Here is a 23,964-nt window from a genome sequence, read left to right on the forward strand (position 1 = left end):
CCACCTCATCTCTCACCCTCTGTTCTGTCTGTATCTCCCTTGTCCAACAAGAAGCCAGAGGACAAGAGAGCCTGAATGACAAGTCCAGAGGAACCAGCTTCCCTAGAAAATATTGGGGGGCGGGGAGAAAGGGGGAAGAAGGGACTGGGGGGGATGGAGGGAGGTGGAGGGGGAAGGGTGGAAAGTGAATCTGGAAGGGAAAATGGACACCTCAGGCCAAAGGGGCTTAATTATATTAGTGGGTCCCAAATGCCAGCCCATAGATCAGTGTTGGATTATGATAACATTTTCACCAGTTAGCAAGAAAAAGACAAAACTGAAGATTTAAAAAGACCAATTTGAAGTTTTCATGAAGCCCAATTTATTCCATTTAGAGAACTGTCCTTTATTCTGGAATTTTGATCATCCTACATATTTTGGTGTTAAAAGGATGTTTCTTTAACAAAAATGATGGTGATAGTATATGGAAATTATTGTGTTTTAGAGTTAAAGTGGAAAAGTTGGCAGTCCTATTAGACCTAATCCTAATTATTTTGGGGATGAAAATCCTTATGGGTTTGTAAAATCTAAAAGTATAGAGACCCTCTGAGTCATCTGTTAAATAATGAACTGAATGTCTTATCAGGTGGTCTTTCCAGAACTATGGTCCCTCAATTCCTCTAGACCAAGTTCAAGATGGACCTGTATTTAATAATCAAGTTACTTTAACAAGATTCCAAGATATTATTTTTCCAGGAAAAAACAAGTTTCCAATGGTCAGACTTTCACAAAAGTTTTAACTACTTTTCCATTTTTATAGCATCACTGATAAAATAAAGGAAACATGTATTGGAAAGGAATTGTTGACCCAGATTTTAACCTATAAAAAGATCGTTGGCGTGGAAGTGAAAGAGGAATGACTGCGTGACATTTGATAGCTTCATAAATAACTATAAATAATGGCTTACCCGAAACTCTGAAAAGGCCAACTCTTATTTTAATTCAGTTCAGAGCATTTTAATTTATTAAGAAAAGACTTGATTTCTTTAAAAAATGAGGAAAGAGGGAAATGAGGAGTTATTATTTAATAAATACAACGTTTTAGTTTTGCGAGATGCAAACATTATGGAGATTAGTTGCACACAAAAATGTGAACATGCTTCATACTACTGAATTGCACACTTAAAATGGTTAAAATAGTCAATTTTATGTTATAGGTATTTTACCACATTAAAAAACAACAGCAACATAAAACATATGTATAAAGCAGGTAAATTACAGGGTGAAGGAATTAACCAATGTTTTTAAATTAATTAAACTACTCTTTACCTACTTCACAGGATTGTTGTGAGAACAAAATAAAACAAGGAGATTGAACATAATAACTATAAAATAAAACATTATAAAGAAAAAAAGATGATAAGGTAATCTTACTGAAGGAAGAATTTTGATCCCTTTGATAAAGAAAACAACCAAAAAATACTGTTTGTGCTAAATAAAATTTTGGTTTACTAGTAGTGGAGCATATAATAATGCAAATGCTTTTCCCATTTGTGAAGACAATGTTCTGAATAGTTTAGTACTTTGTGACAGCATTATTTATTTTCTCACACATCTTACATAAGTTTAGGTTTTGAGTACTTGGATGTATTGACCAACAGTGTTTTCATCCTCTCCTTGAATCCCACTGTTGTAGGAAATGTATATGCCTCTAAGGAAGAAGGATTTTCAGGTCATTTTAAAAGTAAAGAGGTAGAATTTTACTACCCACATTAACCAAGGCTTTTCAACTTAGCTTTATGAATAAATTATTGTTAAACTGTGTATAACCAACATCAAATATTTTATCATTAACAATATTCAGAATGAAGGTAATATTTCTGCCAGTAAAATTTAGGCTCTAAATAAGAAAACTTAAAATAAAAGATCTAAGAAATTTAACTGCAATGATAAGAAATTCTGTACTCTAATGATGTTGTTCTCAAAACCTAGCAAGGGAATCCTTAACTGAACTTGATGAACTTGATGTTTCATGAGAAACCTTTTTCCATGAGACACCTCTCCCCTGTGACCCAGCCTGGCATTTGCACAGATTCCCTTCTTTACCAAGATATGAAGGAGAAATGTGTTAGGCATTCTTTTAAATCAGATAAAAGTTTAGCAACAATTTCCATAGTGCATTCCAATATGATAAGGTAAGCAGAGAACAGATGGGAGAGCTCTCTTTTGCTGTGAATTTCCACTTCTTTTAAGGTCTCACAGTCAAAATACTACTAAGAGGCATGGCCAGATTATCAGAGAAGGTTGTGTAGCGTGCCCGACATTAGCTACTCAGTGGGCCTCTGTTATAGCTAATTCATCTTGCTCTCTTGGTCGGCATTTGCCATTCCATTTTGACGGTCCAGTGTCTTTCCCTGTCTGGAAAATTTCCCATTTCATGAAGCCCATATCCCAAAGTATAAGTAAGAACTCCCTCTTACAACATCCTTTGCAGCCAAGCTGTACATATGTGTCTCCACCAATCAGACACACCAGCCTGAGACTGTAGTATGGAAGAAAGGAATATGGAACAGTTGTCAAGTAGAAATGGTCCAGTTGAGAGAGTCATCCTTTTTCTGAGGCTGAGGTGACAGAAGACTTAGAAGTAATATACTCAGGGAAGTAACAAGTAATGTGGGCTTATGTCTGGTGGCAGCAGCAATTGGTTCTTCACCAGAAGCTGGCAGGGTAATTGTGTATGTTCTCCAAGCCTGACTCTCTGATTCTCCTAGAGATCCTCTGAGATTAATTTCCTCCTAAATACTAACTGGAATGGGTTCTGCTGATTTTAAATGTGAATCTGACTTATTATTACTTATTGTTTGTGTGACTTTAAGCAAGTACTTTATTCTGAGACTTCAATTCCTTACCTCTAAAAATGGAAGAAATAATAACTCAGTAGGAGCTGTTATGATGATTAAATGTGGTAATGCAGAAAAATGCTCAGCATAATGACTGATCCTTAGAAGTAAGCTTTTAAAAAAGCATCTTCTTTTTATTTATTTCATTTTTTACTTTTTTTTATTTTTTATCCTTATCCAAGGATATGTGTTTTTAAATTGATTTTATTTATTTATTATCCTATCTAATAAAGAGGGAATATTCTAATTGACTGTCACACCCTCACAACGATGGCAGCACCCACAGCCAATAAGGAGGGAATATGCTAATTGACTGCCATGCCCTCAAAGATGGTGGCGCCCACAGCCACAAGATGGTGGTGCCCAATCCCCTGAGCCCTGCTAGGGCAGCAGGCATGTGGCATGGCTGGGCCCGCCCCCAGGCGGGTCTGGCCGCTCCGTACACCTGCCTCTGGAGTCCCGCAGTCCCCTCAGCACCCCAGCCACCCAGGGCCAGCCCGAGGCACAGGCAAGCCTTGGATGTCAACTGCCCAGCTGCACAGGGCCGGCCCGAGGCTCAGGTAACCAGGGCTGGCTGAGGCTTGCACTGCTGGCAGTGGCAGCAGCAGAGGTGTGATGGGGGCCTTGCCTTCCCCTGATCGCCGGGTTGCCTCCTGCCCCTGAGGGCTCCTGGACTGTGAGAGGGTGCAGGCTGGGCTGAGGGATCCCCCACTCCAGTGCATGAATTTTCATGCACTGAGCATCTAGTTTTTTAATAATTCTTTATTGTTGAAAGTATTACACATGTCCTCTTTTTCCCCCCAATGACCACTCCAGCACATCCTCAACCCAGGCCCTCACCACTCCATTGTCTGTGTCCATGGGCCATGAAAAGCATCTTCTGTTTAAGCTCTAGGTTTTATGTTTCGATGATACAGCTTCTGGGAGCTCACAGCCTAGAAAGAGCCAGATCATTGATCATAAAGACTCCAAACTCTTAGAAATGCTGGTAGTCTTGGCATTATGCAACTATATGTAGCCTGTTTACTCCTTGTGGAAAAAGTAATTCACTATGCATAATAGAAGAACAAAAATTAAAAAATGTACTCTTCTCTGCCTGCCAAGGAAGGTTTTTACTGGGTCTGCTCTGTTTCTTCCTTCTCTTGACCTTCTTGTTAGACATGTTCTTTTAAGTTTTTGAAATGAAAAGGGAGAGAATGAAGAGGAGTGTGGATGGACTAGGGATACAGGAAATACATTTCCAAGGAACATTTTTTTTCATTTTAATTTCTTTATTGATTGAGGTTTTACATATCTGTCCTCATCCCCCTATTACCTTCCCAACACCCCCCCCCCCCAATCATGCCCTCACCCCCCTGTTGTCTGTGTCCACTGGTTAGACTTATACACATGCATACAAGTCCTTTGGTTGATCTCTCCCCCTTACCCCCACCCTCCCCTACCTTCCCTCTGAGGTTTGACAGTCTGATCGATGCTTCCCTGTCTCTGGATCTGCTTTTGTTCATCAGTTTATGTTGTTCATTATTTCCCATAGATGAGTGAGATCATGTGCTATTTATCTTTCTCTGACTGGCTTATTTCACTTAGCATAATGCTCTCCTGTTCCATCCATGTTGTTGAAAATGGTAGGAATTCCTTCTTTTTTAGTGCAGCATAGTATTCCATTGTGTAGATGTACCACAGTTTTTTAATCCACTCATCTGCTGATGGGCATTTAGGCTGTTTCCAAATCTTAGCTATGGTAAATTTTGCTGCTATGAACATAGGGGTGCATATGTCCTTTCTGATTGCTGTTTCTAGCTCCTTGGGATATATTCCTAGAAGTGGGATTACTGGGTTAAATGGGAGTTCCATTTTTAGTTTTTTGAGGAAACTCCATACTGTCTTCCACAGTGGCTGCACCAGTCTGCATTCCCACCAGCAGTGCACGAGGGTTCCTTTTTCTCCACATCCTCACCAACATTTGTCGTTTATTGATTTGTTGATGATAGCCATTCTGACAGGTGTGAGATGGTATCTCATTGTCGTTTTGATTTGCATCTCTTGGATAATTAGTGACTTTGAGCATGTTCTCATATGTTTTCCAAGGAACTTTTGAGGAGAACATTTGGGGAAAGGTGTCATGTGAGATAGAAGCTTATAGAAAAAAAAAAGAAATTTTTAAAAAACATATCTCTGAAAAATTTCCCCACATACTGTTTAATTAATGCAGTTTAATCCTCAATATACCACCAATGTTCATTGGACCCAATGTAGTTTTGAGTTTCTGTTTTTGAGCCATTATGTTAATAAAAACCTATATTTCATGGCTTTTATTCTTTATAAGAAGTCTTATAAAAACCAAAATAATATAGAATAAAACTCATTCTATCTTGCAAATACAATACCGAAATATTGGAGCCTTTTCAAATCTAGGCTGTATTGTGGGATCACAGTAATCTTATTTTTCCTATATTTGAAACACATTGTTGATCATTCTCAGAGTTTTTTTAATCATTATTCATCAATTCTTTTCAATGAAGACTTTAAAGATTAAAAAGAAAAAAGTGTGGCCCAGCAGGTGTGGCTCAGTGGTTGAGTGTTGACCTATGAACCAGGAGTTCACAGTTCCATTCCCGATCAGGGCACATGCCCAGGTTATGGGCTTGGTCCCCATTGAAATTGCCTAGAGGACAATACAATAGTAAAATTGATACTCGTCCTTCATTTTCTCATTGTGCTGCCAGAAGTATTGTATCATCTTTCAAGGTATAGAAGAGGAGACACCATTTTTATAGAACAGTCTTGGCTTTCATTAAACACAGCTGTGAATACTACATTTTTTTCCATATGTAATGTACAAAGAGAAGAAAATTGATAGAGGAGGACATTTCACAATTCTTAGACAAATCAGAAGATGAATGTGAAGAGCAGCATTCTTGACCAGCACTGACCAATGCAGAAGCCACTAATCATATGTGACTTGTCAGTACTTGAAATGTGGTTAGTTTTAATTGAGATGTGTTGTAAGTATAAAATATACACAGAGTTTTGAAGACTTCTTAGCACAATAAATAAGAATGTAAGATACTTCAATATGTTTTTATATTGATTGCATATTGAAATGACAATATTTTTTATGTTAGGTTAAATATAATATACTAGAGGCCCAGTGCATGAATTCATGCACAGGTGGGGTCTGGCCGGCCCACCCTGATCGGGGAGATCGCAGCAGGCGAGGGGGAGGGGACACTGGAGGTTGGCCAGCTGGCCCCACCCCCAATTGGGGTCAAGGGCAATCAGGGGAAGGGTTGGCCAGGGAGCAGGGCCACACGCCTGGCCCTGCCCCCTGATTGAACTCCCAGTCAACTCCTGGTCTAGGGGACAATTTGCATATTAGCCTTTTATTATATAGGATTATTAAAATTTACTTTCACCTATTTATTTATTTATTTATTTATTTATTTATTTATTTATTTATTTAGTTAATCTTCATCTGATGATATTTTTTTCCACTGGTTTTTAGAGAGTGTAGAAGGGAGAGAGAGAGGAGAAGAGAGAGAAACATCAATGAGAGAGATACATGGATTGGTTGTCTCTTGCATGCTTCCTGACTGGGGCTGGGGATTGAGTCTGCAACCCAGGTACCTGCCCTTGACCAGGAATCGAACCCAAGACTCTTTTGTGCACAGGCCAATGATCTAACCACTTAGCAATACCAGCCAGGGCTATTTAAAATTTTTTTAAATATATATTTTATTGATTTTTTACAGAGAGGAAGGGAGAGGGATAAATGGATGAGAGAGAAACATAGATCAGCCGCCTTCTGCATAGCTCCTACTGGGGATGTGCCCACAACCAAGGTACATGCCCATGACCGGAATCGAACCTGGGACCTTTCAGTCTGCAGGCTGATGTTCTATCCACTGAGCCAAACTGGTTAGGACTATTTAAATTTTTTAATGTGACTACTAGACAATTTAAAATTACATGTAAGACTTGTAGTATATTTCTAGGGACAGTGCTCTTCTAGATACTAATGTTGACAGTGGAATTAATTATGTCAGTGAAACAGACTGAATCTTCAGATCATGACTCCTAGAAACTTAGATGAATGTCCTCAAACTCATGAATTGGTGAGTGAAAAGGAAATAGGATATCTCATACAGCAAAGACTATCACACAATAGTTGGTGATAAGAACTTGAACTTTTCCTATTTGCTAAGAGGATGTGTGATGGTTTTCTTTTAAATGTATACCAGTATGTGCCAAAATTGTTACTTGATACAAGATTCACTATGTTTAAATTCTTATTAAAATTTCTAATGATTTTTAAACTATGCCATTATCCTTATGTAAATTATTTGAAAAATGACTTTAAAACAATTTTTGATGGGTTTATTTGATCCAGATGGTAAATGATGATGACTGTTTTTCTAGTATACTAAGGGTTAAGAACTTGAATAATTTGAAAGTTACCTTGTGGATACTAAACTATTTTAAGTTCTCAAATCTAACCATTTGAAGCTCAGCATTACATGTTAAGCAGTCCTAAAGTAAGTTATTATGGGAGACTTTTTTCTAAATATTCGTGATTATTTAAAAAAATACACAAGAACACATTTGAAGGCACAAAGGCTAAGTCCTGCTTTATTCAAAAGGAGAGAAATGAATAGGACATAGGCATTTCTATTTTAATCAAGTGTCTTAAGCAGAGATAGCGCTTAGGGTAAGCAGACTGTTCTAGGAGTTATAGCATTTTTCTTGGACATTCAAGGCAAGCAAAACAGGACTTACTCCTTTCTGAAGAATGTTTCTAACCCACATTTAATTTAAATATATCTTACAAATTAATTTTGTTTTGGATCAAGAGCATTTTCTTCCCTATCTGAAAAATGCGATGTATTCAGCTACTCAATAACAATGAGATCATGCACATCTTTTTTGTGTGTAGGTACCAGGGCAAACCCTGGAGGATAAAGATGAGTTAATCAAATTCCCTACCCTTCAGGAGCTCACAGTGGGATAAAGGTTGAGAAAGGGTGGAAAGATATTCAGATAAGTGAACTTCAATACTATAAAAATGAGAGGAAAAAGGAGAAAATACATGTATTAAGCATCATCTCTTTGGCACAGATTTTCTATATATTAGGTCCCCCAAATCCAGACAATATAAAAGGTATAAAAATGAAAGTGAAAAATCATTCATAATCCTACCATCCAGAGATTGCAACATGTTATGGATTGATGTTTGTGTCACCTGCTGCCTCACATTCACACGTTGAAGCCCTGATTCCCAATGTGATAATAGTAGGAGTTGGGGCCTCTGAGAAGTTATTCAGTTTGGATGAGGTCATCAGGGTGGGGTCTTCATGATGGGATTAGTGTCCTTATAAGAAGAAATCAGTGGGCTCTCTCCTTCTGTTACCTTCTCTCTCTTCCACTGCCTCCCACCCTAACCCCCCATGTGCGTAAAGCAACAAGGCAACCATCTGCAAGTCAGGACCCACTCTTGCTGGTACCCTAATCTCTGACTTCAGGACTGTGAGAAATACATAAATGTCTATTGTTTAAGCCACCCGGTCTGTGGTATTTTGTTTAGTGCAGCCTGAGCTGACTAAGACCACAATTGGTACATTATTCTATAGACTTCTGTGTGTGTGTGTGTGTGCCTGTAAGATGCACAGCATATAAAACATTGATTCATACTATACATGGTTATATCTGATTAAATTATGATCATTTTTAATGAACAATATATCATAGGTACAATCTATATTTGAATGATGATAGATATCATTTTCTATAATTTTTAACTTTAAAAATTACCATAACTTTTTATGTTCACAATAAATTTTACTAGATACAAATGCAGTTTCCCTACTATTGGACAACCTTATAATAAGCATATTTATATTATCTATTAACTTGTTTTTTTATTTAATACATATGAAAAAAGCAGTTATCAATATAATCTTGATACACATTTAAGATTGCATCACCAAAATTAATACTCCCACCAATACTATATGAGGATCATAGTTTTCTTATACATTTTCCTATAATAATATTTTCAATACTCTTTTAAAAGTAATTTTCTTTATTTTTTAAAATTGAATTTATTTGGGTGACATTGATAAACATGATCATATAGGTTTCAGGTATGGGTTTCTATGTTACAAGATCTGTATATTGCACTGTGTGGCCACCACCCAAAGTCAAATCTTCTTCCATCACCATATATTAGCATCTCCTTCTCCCCTCACCCCTTTCCTCTGGCAACCACCAAACTGCTGTTTGTGTTCAGGAGTTTCATTTTTATATCCCACATGTGAGTGAAATAATATGGTTATTAGCTTTCTTTTACTGACTTATTTCACTTAGCATAATGTTCTCAAGGTCCATCCATGCTGTTGCAAGTGACGCTATTTCATCCTTTCTTATGGCTGAGTAGTATTCCATTGTATATATGTACCCCATCTTCTTTATCCAGTCCTCTATCACCGGGTACTTTGGCTGTTTCCATGTCTTGGCCACCATGAATAATGCTGCAATGAACATAGAGGTGCATATATCTTTGCAAATACATTCAAAGTTTTCCAGTATATACCCAGGAGGATTGCTGGGTCATATGGTAGTTCTATTCTCAATTTTTTGATAAGTTGCCAGACTGCTTTCCATAGTGGTTGTACCAGTCTATATTCCCACGAGCAGGGAAGGAGGGTTCCCTTTTTTTTCACAACCTCTCCAATGCTTGTCTTATTGATAATGGCCACTCTAACAGGTGTGAGGTGGTATCTCATTGTAGTTTTTATTTGCGTTTCTGTAATTGCCAGTGAGGTTGAACATCTTTCCATATATCTATTGGCTGTTCGTATAGCTGTCAAAGTTACAGTTAAATATGACATCTAAGTTTAAAATTTTTAAAATCTCTGTTTTCTATTAAGTTTGGACATTTTATTTGGTAAACCAAGTTTGGACATCTTATTGGATATCTTCTTTTGTAAATTATGATTTGTGTCCTTAGTCCATTTAAAAAAATATATTTTTTATTGATTTCAGAGAGGAAGGGAGAGGGAGAGAGAGATAAAAACATCAATGATGAGAGAGAATCATTGATTGGCTGCCTCCTACACGCCCCCCCACTGGGGATCGAGCCCACAACCCTGGCATGTGCCCTGACCAGGAATTGAACAATGACCTCCTGGTTCATAGGTCACTGCTCAACCATTCCTTTTTATTATTATTATTATTTAAGGGTAAATCTTTTCCTCATTGATTTTTATGAGAACTTAGTATATTAAAAATATTATATTGTAATAAATGTTACAAATATTTTCTATTACTTATTTTAAATATTAACAAATACTTCTTAAGTAGGTTGAAATAGTGGTGAGTGTAAATTTTCTTATGAAGTATAGAATTTTCAGGACTAAATTATATTTTCATCTCTGTGCATTAGTGCACAATTTTGTTTGAGGAGAAAGTCAACTTTTGCAAGAAGCAAACTCTAGCCAAAACTTGGAGAAATGCTCCATTTCTCAGGACCTCCTTAAGTACAGATAACACACCACAATGATTCAAATTATTAGAAATATTTTTAAATAACCGACTGACTCTGATACCTGATCTAATACAAACAGCTCAGCTACTGACATGATGACTTGGGGTTATTATTCCAGCAGCAAATTTCAGTTTAACAAAACTATCAAAACAAATGAAGTCTGTGTTATCCAATCTGCCTGATGAGACTAAGGCAGCCAGAGGCCCGGCTCTAGCCTCAGAGCCTGCATCCGTGAGCTCCTCACGCCAAGGTCACCCCAGGCTCTCCCTTTTCTCCAAGCATCCAAAGAGCACCTCCCCAGGGGAGATTTACTCCCTGGGGAAAGACTAGATTGAATAATTTTCTAGGCCCTTTGGAGGATATTCTCTCTCAAGGACACTTGGAAGTGTGGGAAAGTATTTTTCTTCAGACGACAGCAATTGATGTGCTCTTTAAAAGACTGATCGATCAGATAGTCCCCAAAGCATACTTCCCCCTTGCTCTGATCTAAACACTCAGGTTTCAGAGGATGAGAAAATTGTATGGGAAACTTGAATTTATCCAGAATATTAGTTCAGAGTAATCCTTAAATTCAACTAACTATATATATTTAACTTTTATGTATCAAAACGTATACGGCACATTTGACGTCTGTAGGCTTTTTACATCTCACTACTTCCTTCCTCGTCTACACACTAACTTCTCAACCAACATTTTCACCAGCACAGAAAATGAAACATGTCAGCACTACACAGCACAAATTAGCACGCTTTTCCCAAATAATGCCTGTTGTCTGGAAGTTTTTACCATTTGAAGGAGCCAAATGGAGAGAAAATGTCATGGGCATTTGATTAAACAAATTTGCAGACACTCAAATGCTTCAGTTTATGGAGGCCCTTTGTGCCACCCATGCCAGTTGGGGAAATTCTGCAAAACATCCTATCTGTAAACAATCTGCTTCAGTGCCCATGTTTTCTCAATTTATTTGTCTGTTGACATTTAAAAAATATAAAGAAACACATCTGCATGTGAAAACAGGACCTTTTGTTACTTATTCATTTACCTTATCATAGAAGTTAAAAACAAAATAAGTCGTCTTGCTGGTTGCTTGCAAAGGATCATTTTCTAAAGGACACTTTCTAGTTTTTGGCCAGCCTCATTTTAAACTGCTAAGGTCTTTTTTATGGTCTCTGCTCACAAATTAAATAGACCTTATTATTAAAATGAGAAATTCTAGAGCTAATGTTATTAAAATGAGAAACTTCTGGGGGCGATGGATAGTTTCGTTATCTTGATTGACTGGGGTTGTTGTTTCATGTGTGTAAACATATGTCAAAGCTCATCAACTTGTACACTTTAAATTTGCCAAGTAGGCTTCAGGAGAGGGGGGAGGGGAGGGGAGAAAAAAGGTAGGAAAAAAGATCCAAAACAAAAAGTTTTGAGATACTTCTCACCTAATAGAATGGCAAAATAAATAAATAAATAACCGATTTCCTAGAACAGCAGCAAATCTTTGTATTTGAATATATACAGAAATACAGTTCTATATTGACCTCATGTTATGTATAAATAGGAATGTCTTCTTAAACCACTTGAAATGTTCAATTGAAAGCACAAGTGATACACTAACTGTGATTCATTAATGATTTGAGAGTTTGCTCATCAAAAGGAGAAATCTTCTAAAAGCCACTTTAGAATGCTAAATTTTAGAAATGTGAGAAATATTATCAAATATATGCTTCCTAAAAAATAATGCTGTATTATACCAAGTACTAAAAGAAGAACAGAATTTATAAAAATTGACACAATTTAAGGCATTGCTTGACTTCCCCAGTTTATCAAATGTAAAATGTTTTAGCTACTTTAAGGTCATTTTGTAAAGCTGACTCCCTATATGATGTGTTATGAATTTGACTTACAAATTAAAAATTTTAAAAGTGCTTTCATATATTTGTCACTTAACAATGATTTTTTAAATGAAATCATCACTAAATTATAACTTGAAAGCTAAATGGCATAATGAGGTTTTATAAGCTTAGTTTTGCACAGTGAGTGAAGTACTCTATACATACTCTACAGTGGTCGGCAAACTCATTAGTCATCAGAACCAAATATCAACAGTACAATGATTGAAATTTCTTTTGAGAGCCAAATTTTTTAAACTTAAACTTCTTCTAACGCCACTTCTTCAAAATAGACTCGCCCAGGCTGTGGTATAGCCACACTCAAGGGGCCAAAGAGCCGCATGTGGCTCGCGAGCCACAGTTTGCTGACCACTGCTCTAGCATTAATGAACTCATACCCACATTCTCACTGTGTGCCAGTCCACAGGGCCAGTGACATCATATATTTTACATTGTTCACTTCTATGCATCACAGTTCTCAGGAATAGTTCAGGGGGAGAAATCCTGACCAGCTATCCTGTTGAGGCCAAGCCTCCTTGCAATAGAATTTTTATTTCCTAAACAGTTTCAAATGAGATGATCTATGTCAAGCATGTCAAACTCAAAGGCTAACTCGGGTCAAATAAATGAGGTATGCGGTCCGCGGGCCACGAGTTTGACATGCTTGATCTACATGCACTGGCTGTTTTCTGTCAGAGGATGTTAAAATTGGGCAAAGGCAACAGTTCAAATAACATTCTAATCCTTCAACAGGCCCAAAGGAATAAGGTCCAGATAAACAGAGACAACCTGGAACCCAAGAAGTGGATATAAATAAACTAACTCTCACTGGATTGTCCCATATTATTCCTACTATACTGTATAGTGAACACATATTCATTGATCATTCAACAGCTGAAATCTCCCTCAACTTCTCTGTATCTCAATTACTTAATTTCTCACATGTTAATAATAATTAGAAGAAATGTATCAATATAATAGCTGATGATTCTGAACATCACCCCTGTCTGTTGCTATAAGGATTCAGAGGGATGGTATCTGTCAATCACCTACTGCAATGCATTTGTTCTATTTCAAACCATACTCACTAAGTGCTGTTAGTACCAGAAACTTTGTCCCAGGAACACAGAGATGAGTGAAGGCTAGTCCTCATTCTAAGAATGTACAGGTTACCAGGGGAGTCCAAAAGTTAAAAGAGTGTTCTGAGACCAGTGCTGAAAAGGAAAATGAGGAACCAAGGTCTCCAGACAGTGGTGCCACAAGGTAGAGTGTGATTCATTGTGCGTGAGTTTTCAAGACTTCTTTACAGCATTGAACAAACTTCACCCTTCATCTCAATCCTCCCTACCAAAGCTAACTAGAACTATTTAAAAGAGGCATCTGAGGTCCACCTGCAATTTGGTTCTTCATGGTACAGACCATAATAGGTTCTGCTGAGTGATCCTTCTATGAGTCCCAAAATTTAAAGAGGATTGTGCAATGAGGGAGCAGCACTAATTGTGGACATCCTATGGTCTTGAGGTCTCTAATCCTAGCCTCCTTTAGCTAAATGTATTCTTTTAGAAATATAAAAATACAGTAACTAAAGCAGAACCAGCAACTTCAAGCCCCAGGGCTCCCAACTATGTCAAATGTAAATTGAAAGGAAATAGATTCTGAACTCTGGAAGCTAATTGGGAGCCTTAGGCAAAAATCCTAAGTGTGGTGATTGGCACCTGGTCCTTTTCAGTGACAGGGTTACCTCTAGAGTGCTAATTGATTAGCATTGTTAGAGGAAAAGGCAGTACCAGATGGGAGAGCTAAAGTCTCCCATTTCCAAAACCCCAATTCAATTGCTAAGCCAAGGGTTCTAACCAGAGATCAATGTTTCATGTAGCACCAGTGAGGGATATTCCTTCTTTGAGCAATGGGATCATAAGTAGGTCCACTACATAAAGTAAAAACTCATTATTAGGTTTTCTTTTGCTAACTGAAAAATAAAAGCAATCTAAGATTAAACTATCCCTCCAAGTTAGAAAATACATTTTTAATTAAAGTCATATTTTACTAATCTAATTGACTTTTATTTATTCTCCAAAAGCCCTCCTTCTGAAAATGACGGTGGATTTGAAAGGTATATCCATTCTCTCTGGGGCCAGATTAAATAAATTATACCTAGAAAAGAGTTGTTAACATTTTATGAACAAAATAATTGCTCAGAAGTGAGGTTCTGGATATGCACCTCACTAGATCAGTTGTTCTTAGCTGGTGATGCTGGGCGAGCAGAACTGCTGAATCCAGAAAGAAGCAAGAGTATTCAAAGAGCAAGGTGCCTTGGCCCACAGGAGAGCCCATTTGAATGCTATAGATTTCCAATAAATATGCTCCTGTACTCCTTTACACTTGTCGGTCCTTAACCAATAACTTTCACATTCCAAATACCTCATTTGCGGTACAGGCATACCTCATCTTATTGCACATTGCTTTATTGAGCTTTGGAGATACTGCACTTTTTACAAATTGAATGTCTGTGGCAACCTTGCATCAAGCAAATCTATCAGTGTCATTCTTTCAACAGCATTGCTCACTCTCTGTCTCTGTGTCACATTTTGATAATTCTCACAATATTTCACTTTTCCATAATTATTATATTTTTATGGTGATCTGTGACCAGTGATCTCTGATGTTCCTATTGTAATTGTTTTGAGTCTCCCCAAACAGCACCCGTATAAGATGGCGAACTTAAATAATAAATGTGTGTTCTGACTGCTCCATTAACCCACCATTCCCATCTCTTTCCATCTCCTCTAGTCTCCCTATTCCCTGAGACACAACAGTACTAAAATTAGGCCAATTAGTAACTCTGCAATGGTTAAATGTTCAAGAGAAAGGAAGAGTCACATGCTCTCACTTTAAATCAAAAGCTGGAAATGATTAATTCACTGAGGAAGGCATGTCAAAAGCTGAGGTAGGCCAAAAGCTAGGCCTCTTGTACAAACAACTTGTGCGTACAAAGGAAAAGTTCCTGAAGGAAATTAAAAGTGCTACTCCAGTGAGCACATGAATCATAAGACAGTGAAACAGCCTTCTTGCTGATAGAGTTTTAGTGGTCTGGATAGAAGATCAAACCAGCCACAACATTCCCTTAAGCCAACACCTAATCCAGAGCAAGACCTTAACTTCTTCAGTTCTGTGAAGGCTGAGAGAAGCCAAGAAGCTGCTGAAGACAAGTTTGAAAGTTTAAGGAAAGAAGTGTCTCCGTAACATAAAAGTAGAAAGTGAAGCAGCAAGTACTAATGTAGAAGCTGCAGCAAGTTATCCAGATGATTTAGCCAAGATCAACACAGATTTTTCAATGTTGACAAACAGCCTTATATTGGAAGAAGATGCTATCTAGGACTTTCATAGCTAGAGAGAAGTCAATGCCTGGCTTCAAAGCTTCAAAGGACAGCCTGACTCTCTTGTTAAGGAGTAATGCAGCTGGGGACTTTAAGTTGAAGCCAATGCTCATGTACCATTGCAAAACTTCTAGGGCTTTGAAGAGTTATATTAAATCTGATCTGCCTGTGCTCTGTAAATGGAATATTACTGCTCACTGACAATGCACCTGGTCACCCAAGAGCTCTGAGGGAGATGCACAATAAGATTATTGTTGTTTTCATGCTGCTAACACAGCATCCATTCTGCAGCCCCTGGATCAGGAGCAGTTTTGACTTTCGTCTTATTATTTAAGAAATTCATTTTGTAAGGCTATAGATAGTGATTCCTCTGATAGATCTGAGCAAAGCAAATTGAAAACCTGGAAAGGAGTCACCATTCTAGATGCCATTAAGAACATTCGTGACTCATGGGAAGAGGTCAAAATATGAGCATTAACAGGAGTTTGGAAGAAGTTGATTCCAACCCTCAAGAGTGACTTTGAGGATTAAAGACTTCGGTGGAGGAGTAACTGCAGATGTGGTGAACCGGGATTAGAGGTGGAGCCTGAAGCTGTGACTGAACTGCTGCAATCTCATGATAAAGCCTTAACCAATGAAGTGTAAGAAACTTAAACTTCTTATGGCTGAGCAAAGAAAGTGCTTTCTTAACATGGAATCTATTTCTAGTGAAGATGCTGTGAAGATTGTTGAAATGGCAAAGGATTTAGAAAATTACATAAACTTAGTTGACAAAGCAGCGGCAGGGTTTGAAAGGAGTGACTCCAATTTTGAAAAAAAAAATTCTACTGTGGGCCAAATGTTATCAAACAGCATCCCACGCTACAGCGAAATCCTTCATGAAAAAAGAATCGATTGATGTGGCAAGCTTGATTGTTGTTTTATTTTAAGAAACTGCTGCACCTCCCCAACTTTCAGCAACCACCACCTAATCAGTCAGGAGCCATCAACATCAAGGCAAGACCCACCACCAGCGAAAAGATTAAACTCACCAAAAACTCACATAATGTTTAGCATTTAGCGATAATGTAGTTTTAAATTAGGGTATGTACATTTTTTTAGACATACTGCTATTGCACACTTACTGGATTACAGTAGAGTGTGAACATAATTTTATATGCACTGGGAAACCAAAAAATTCATGTGACTCACTTTACTATTGTGGTGGTCTGGAACCAAAACTGCAGTATCTCCAAGGTATCCCTGGAGACTGTTAAAGTCTCATCATCCTCATTCTATGGATGAAAAATAGGCTCAGAGAGCTTAACTAGCTTGGCTATCATGACACAGCTTGGAGGTGGCTGATTTGGGCCTAATTCCTAGTCCTACAGTCATTCTTCTATATCACACTGCCTCTACATTAGAGCTGAAAGGGTTGTTTCAGAATTGTCTATGGTTGGAGTCTAGGGGATCCTTACCAAAGCTGAATCCACAGTGAACAGATAGCTTTTTTTTTTTTTTTTGTAAGGGAAACTCTCAAACTTAAAAGTAGAGAACTAGTATAATGAGCCCCCGTGTAGCAATCACTCGGTTTTAATATTTATCAGCAACCTACACAGTTGTTACCTGAGGCCTAAGGAGGGTCTAGATGAGGCTCAGGTAGAAAGGACCCAGCTGTCTCAGGAAGAGAGAAGACCTCAGAGGTCAGAACTAGGCATGCCATCAGCTGAGTTGAAAAAGCATGAACTGGAACGCTCTGGAGTAGACTGTGATTTAAACTCAAATAATGTAATTTACCCTATCTGTATCATGTCTGAATTCTAGGATTACCTCATATACAAGTAAATGTTTTGAAGTAACCCAGGATGTCTATGATATCATAGGGCCACCAAGAGCAAGTGAAAATGGGAAAGGCCACACCACACCATCCCTAGCTTCCCTGCTGCCCAACAACATCCCTTAGTTGGCACCTGCCCACTTTACCTCGTTTTTCTTGAGAAAGAAAATTCCATGTTTTATTTTTAAAATCTTTACTTAGTAAAATATGAAAATGAAACATAGGAAAATCTCAACATTAATTAAGGAAGTTACAGTTTTATTAACTTTAATGTTTTTTAAAATAGTTTATGCAAACTTTATTTCTTACCGATAGTTTGTTTCTTTGTTGTTTCTCTGACTCGGAACTTCCAAATGTGGTGCTGAAATAAAGAGTTTTAATTTCAACATTTTATTTCAGGAGCTCATGCACTTGTACACACACACACACACACACACACACACACACACACACACACACCACATCAAATAGGTTTTTATACTGTAATATTGAAGATAAATTTCCTAAAGTATTTCCTCCAAATGTCAATTTCTGAACATTTCCAAAGGAAGTCAAAACTATGGAATGTAAACTTTACTCAGAGAAGATAAATAGTCTTTAAAAGTTCTCTTGAGAATAAGCAGTCCAAACAGTACAATCTGTTCTGTAAACCTGCGAAATCTTGTCTTTCCACTAAAAAAAGAAGTAGAGGGAGAGAAGCATATTATCCTATGAAATAGCACGCTTGGGGAATTTCTCTCTCTCTCTCTCTCTCTCTCTCTCTCTCTCTCTCTCTCTCTCTCTCTCATCATTTGTAATAGTTCCCAAACATACTATTATTCCTTGCATCTCAAACCCTCTTAACCTTTTAGTTTCTGCTTGAATATCCCCCCTGCCTTTATAGCAAAACTATATGCTCACAGTCTCCAATTCCTTTCCTTCTAATTTTTGTTAAAGCCAATCCATTCAGTTTGTTAAAATAATCCACAGAAACGGCACTTACTGAATTCACCAGTGATCTCCACATTACTACATTCAAGGGTCATTTGTCACAACTCACCTTACTTCAGAGTTTTGACATGATTCATCACTCCCTCCTGGAAATACTTTCTTCACTTGGCTCCAGGACACCCTAAAGTCCTAGGTTTCTTTCCTGTGCTCTTCAGTCTCCTTTGATGGTCCTTTCCCATCTCCCTGAGCACTCAACTTTGGTGGGTTCTAGAACTTCTTCTGTTCTCTAGTTACATTCACTCCCTTGGTGATCTCATTCAACCTCTTGGCTTTAAATATCATCAATATTGCTGATCACTCCCAAATATATATCTCTAGTCCAGATTCACTCATTCAGTTGCCTTCTTGACATCTCATATCTTATTTTTGAGATAAGAACAGATATCTTAATTTTAGCATTTCTAAAACCTAATTCCTAATCCCTACTCCCAAATCTTCTCTACTTGCAGTCTTCCCCATTTCAGCTGATGACATCATTGCTCAGGCTAAAATATCGACTCCTGTTTTTGTCTCAGAACCCATATCCAATCCATCAGGAAATTCTTGGTTCTACCATCAAAATATGTTCAATATCCGACCATTCTCACCACTGGCACTGTTAACACCCTGGTTCAAGCTGCCATTAGTTCTTACCTGGGCTATTGAATTAACCTCCTAAATGGCTCTCTCTGCTTCCACCTTTGCCCCCTACATTCTGTTTTCCATACATCAACCATAAGGAAAATCATTTCCCTCAAACGAGAGATCTCATGTCACTCAGAATAAAATCAAAAGTCCATATAATGGCCTACAAGGTCCTACAGATGTCTCTGCCATTCACCCTTCCCATCCACCATAGGGTTCCATCCCAATCCCTCCTGACCCTATGTAATATTCTCTTCTCACCCCTCCCCTGCAAGTTACACTGGCCTCCTCACTCTTCCTCAGCCACCCATATAGACTCCCATCTCAAGTTCCTTTGCCAGGAATACTTTCTCCACACCTGTCTACTTGGTTCTTTCCCACTTCCTTCGTCTCTTTGCTCAAATATCACTTTCTCAGTGAGGCCTGCCATATGCACCTCATTGAAAATTGAAATATCCATCCTCATGATTTTGCTTATTTTTTTCTGAAGTACTTAAAACCTTCTAACATGCTATATCATTTGTTTATTTATTAAATTTATTGTGTCTCCTCCCTACTGAAAATGTAAACTCCTTGAAAATAGAATTTTTTTTTTCCTTAGCATCCTGAAGAGAGCTTGGAAGGTCTATAAATATTTTTCAATGAATGAATGAATAGATGATTTAATAAATCTTAAATCTTAATAAATCTCATTCTACTTTAGCCAACCAATAAACCTTACTTTAAAGACCAGAGGTACTTTTATTATTTTCTATCCTACTATCTCCCTAACAAATGTATTATTTTATTTCCATATTTCTGTGCGTGCCTCTCACTCTTCATAAAAAGTTTTAAATTCATTTAAAAATGGTCACAAAGTAATCAGTGACTACTGAACAAAATTAATGAAATCCCCACTTAGTGAAAGGACACACTGGGGTTCTGATAGATGTAATTACTTTTCTTGCACTATACCTAAATAAAACCCCCCAGTATTTTGGTGCTTTCTACTTGACAGTAACTCTTTATCATGAAATGGATAAAGAGTTATCACAGTTGCTGGACAACACAACAAATGGAAAGACCTTACTAGGCTGGCCCCTCTTATCTTCTGACTAATTTTATCTTCTATCAGTGAGTGAATCTCACAAAACTGATATTTCCACCAAACTCTACCCAGTAGTTCCAGAGTATGTATTTATCCTTTTCTCGGGTTGTTTTTTCCAACTAGAATGCTCAAGCTCTCTTCTCTGCTTGTCAAAACCTTATCCATTCCTCACACCATAATTCAAAAGCTGCCTCTTTGACCCTACCAATCAGAAGTATTTCTTGTCTCTGTAGTTTCTGGATGTTTGTGTTTTATATCCCTTATTACATTTCACGATATATATAATTATTTGCTTATGTCTTTGCATTTCTCAGTGACATCTTCATAGGAATATGAGGACTATACCTTATTTATATTTTTTGCCACCCAATGACATTCCGAACAAGAAATTCATATTATGTCACTAAATGAAGCCAAACAAAACAAAACATTTGAGTACAAAACCCTTATGTGCATATTTATATTCAGATGTGCTACAAATATACAAGAAAAAACTATTTGATACCGCCTTCTCTTAATAGGGCCTGAAATAAAACTACTGGTTTAAAAGTGAGAGAGCTAAAAAGAGAGAGAGAGAGAGAGAGAGAGAGAGAGAGAGAGAGAGAGAGAGAGAGAGACCGAGACCTTTGGCTGCCTGACAATAATATTTAAAGGTCATGAGTCATGGCCTCAGAGTATCCATAGCAGCATAGCATACACAGTACAAGTCATGTTGTACCATAATTAAGGGGGGGAAAGCTTTGTAAAGCCTATTAGCCTGAGAGAAAACAAATTAAAACTAACAAATATATTACAAAGCTTGTTTTTATTGCAGTGTTTTCTTCACTGTTCAAGGGAAAACTGAAAAAACTTATTTAAATTTCTACTGGCAGGGAATAATAATATGACTTGTAAGCAAGCCTTACAGTTATTTTTTCTCAGTGCTTGACAAGAACATAAACATTATTCCTTCCTTTAAGTGAAATCTTTGTTTTCCAAACCTTTTACCTTATGTTTTTAGTGCTGAGTTGAAGTTGGTAATCAGTCACCAATTAGTCCCTCTGAATAAATGATTTTAATAAAATTTTAAAATATAACTATTGAGTACCCAATTTTTATAGGAAAGAGTTTCCTGGGAAGATGCTTTTTTTTTTTATTCCCTAGGTTAATTGCATCCCAGACCTTCCCTTCCCTTATGTTGACAACTTAGAAGCAAGTTCCCATTTGGTTTGTATAAATTCTGGAGAAGGTTTGTCTCAAGGGCATGAGAAGAAAGGAAGAGGGGAAAGAAAGTGGGGCAGGCAAGTAGATAATGGGACCAGTTTATTCCTCCTTAGAAGTGAAGGAGCTGAACTGAACCTACGTAAAGGTTAACCAAGGTAGCGTGATCCACGGTCTCCTGCCTCAAAGCCCTGCTCTCTCCTTGCGCAGAACACTGAACTTCGTATACCAATAAACAAAAACACCACTGATCGTCTGCAGTGAGAGCAAAGTCGGACTCTCCACCTGGCTGCCCTGCTGGCTGTACACTGGGCTATTCATTTCAAACTTGTTAATCACAGGGCATTTTTCTTCCATTTGGTAACATGCTCACCTCTCCAACTGTCAGCACATTGACATATTATCTCTTTAGGTGCAATGTCCAGGGAAATTTAAAGAAAATGAGTGTTTGCTAAATTCATTTTCTTTAACAGACAAAATTTCCTCCCTCTCAAAGATTGTTAATTTTTTGAGGTTCATGCACTCTTTTGCACATGGAAACTTTTCACATAAAATTTGGGGGGCTTTGTGAATTTCCCACATCACCCACAGACCGCAGACTCAAGGGTAAAAATACAAAACAAGACCCACACATTTCATGTCATAAAAAATACATTTTAAAGCTTTACAAAGCAGATTTGGTTAATGTGACCATAACACACAGGATACCACCCTCCTGGGTCCAGCTCTCATCCAAGGTGTGTAAGAAAATTCAAAATGGAAGGTATTTCCACGTTTGAAGGGGAAATGAGTATTGTGCCAACATGCAAGTTTTCCAGTGATTAACCATAGACCAATTATAGAGGTGAACTATGCTTCCATATTTGTAGCTAGATTTGGTTTGGGCTTTTACTTGGGGAGTGTTGAAATGACCTGTCTTCTTTTGTGTATATCTCCTGTCAACAGAGCAGCGAAGGTGACATTTTATTGCTGTGGCTCTAAAAAAGGCATAGGTCGGCTGCCCGCGCACCCCCCTTCCCCCCGCCCCCTGCCCCGCCACACACACATACCCCTTCCTACATCAGTAAAATGGTTGGGGTGAGGATGTGGTTTTGAGAAGAGCAAGTGAGAGACAGCTTATTTATTTGACAAATATTTGTTGAACACCTACTGTGTGTTCAGGTCCTGCCCTATGATCTGGGAAGACAGCCTGGTTCACATAATGGGGTCATTCCCCAAGAAAGGACGAAAAGTCTGTCTAATGTTTTCCCCCAGATTTTACAGAGAGGTTTTCCTGGAAGCACTGAGCAAAGGCTACTTTATCTCAACATCCTATGAATTATTTTGGGAAAGGAAGAGCTGTGGACTCACCTGATTCTCTCTGGGATTTCAGACTCCGGGGCCACAGATTTCCTACTATAACATTGTCCCATCTCAAGTCAGGCCCACTGGGGTTACCTGTCCATCGGACAGACATCAACTATCCCCATTCCTTAGAGTTTTAGAATCCCTGTTACTGCTCTGCTGTCCCCTGTTGCTAGGCGACCAGAATGGCTGTGGAAAAGACAGTTAACTTCTCAAAGAAAAAAAAAAATCCCAATTACAAAGCCTCAGAAACCCCTCACCAATCAGACACAGATATGACTATAGATGAGGCATCACTGCGTATTCATTATTTATTAAAAAAGGATTCAGAGTGGCCAGCAGCAGTGGTTTTGTGCTCGAACCTTAGTCTGCTACCGCCAGGACCAGTGCTAAGGAAATAGTCATACTGCTTGTTAGAGAGAGGTGCAGACACAGAAATGGACTGGATTACAGGCTTACCAGTGGTTTTTGCCACAGATTCCCTAATTGTGATGATTTTCCCTGGGACCCATTGGCCCCAGACAGAAACCCTACCTGGCCATATCCTAATTAAGACTTCTTTCTTGACACAGCATTGCAGAGGTGCTACATTATGCCTGATTAGCTGGACTTCTGCTCCCTGTCACAACTCATCTGCGGCCACTGCTGCTCTGTTGTTCATCTGAAGACAGCAGCCACTTGCTCCCAGCCTTTTGCAACATCTCTTCCCGGACACACGTGTGGATCCAGGTCAGTCTTGTATTCACTTTGTTTCCTGCTCTGGCAGGAAGTACATGTGCGAGCTCTGCAGTGTATGGGTGAAAATCACTCCCTTGTCTCTTGGGCTCACCGAAACCTAGTCACACAGCCCATCCCAAAATAAATTGGCTTGGTTAGCAGTTTTTTAAATCACAGAATTTGTTTCTAGGGATAGAGCATATAGGTCAAATAACTGCAATAGTAATGGGTATAGTTAGAACTGACCAATGATTAGTAAAGAGTGTAATTAGCAGTTACTTCTCCAAAGGAACTTTAAGTCCCCAGCCCCTTGGTAAAACAATCCCATGAGTAAAGTTATGAACCTTGAGCAGTTGGTGTCTGGCTGGAAAAATCACTAACTAGGTAGATGCGGAAAGACAAGGACTGTGGTGCTGCAACCAGTTAGCAGCCAGTATAGAATTCAGAGAGTCAGCTCACCTGTCTAGGCCCTAGTTTTCTTATTTATAAAAGTCTCACTTGAGC

The 23,964-nt window shown here is 38.2% G+C and overlaps 1 protein-coding gene across 1 annotated transcript in view; it reads right to left on the bottom strand.

The window, feature by feature from the left end:
- CCDC192 (coiled-coil domain containing 192) overlaps positions 1–22,811 on the bottom strand; it is a gene marked incomplete at both ends in the record, with an annotated part of 205,978 nt that extends 183,167 nt beyond the window's left edge. Inside the window, 2 exons of the mRNA XM_079795696.1 lie at positions 17,808–17,859; positions 22,750–22,811. Coding sequence (XP_079651822.1) covers positions 17,808–17,859; positions 22,750–22,811 — 114 coding nt within the window. The remainder of the gene's footprint in view (positions 1–17,807; positions 17,860–22,749) is intronic.
- Positions 22,812–23,964: the final 1,153 nt, after the last annotated feature.

Source organism: Cnephaeus nilssonii (assembly GCF_951640355.1).
Source record: "Cnephaeus nilssonii genome assembly, chromosome: 2".
Classification (NCBI taxonomy): Eukaryota; Metazoa; Chordata; class Mammalia; order Chiroptera; family Vespertilionidae; genus Cnephaeus; species Cnephaeus nilssonii.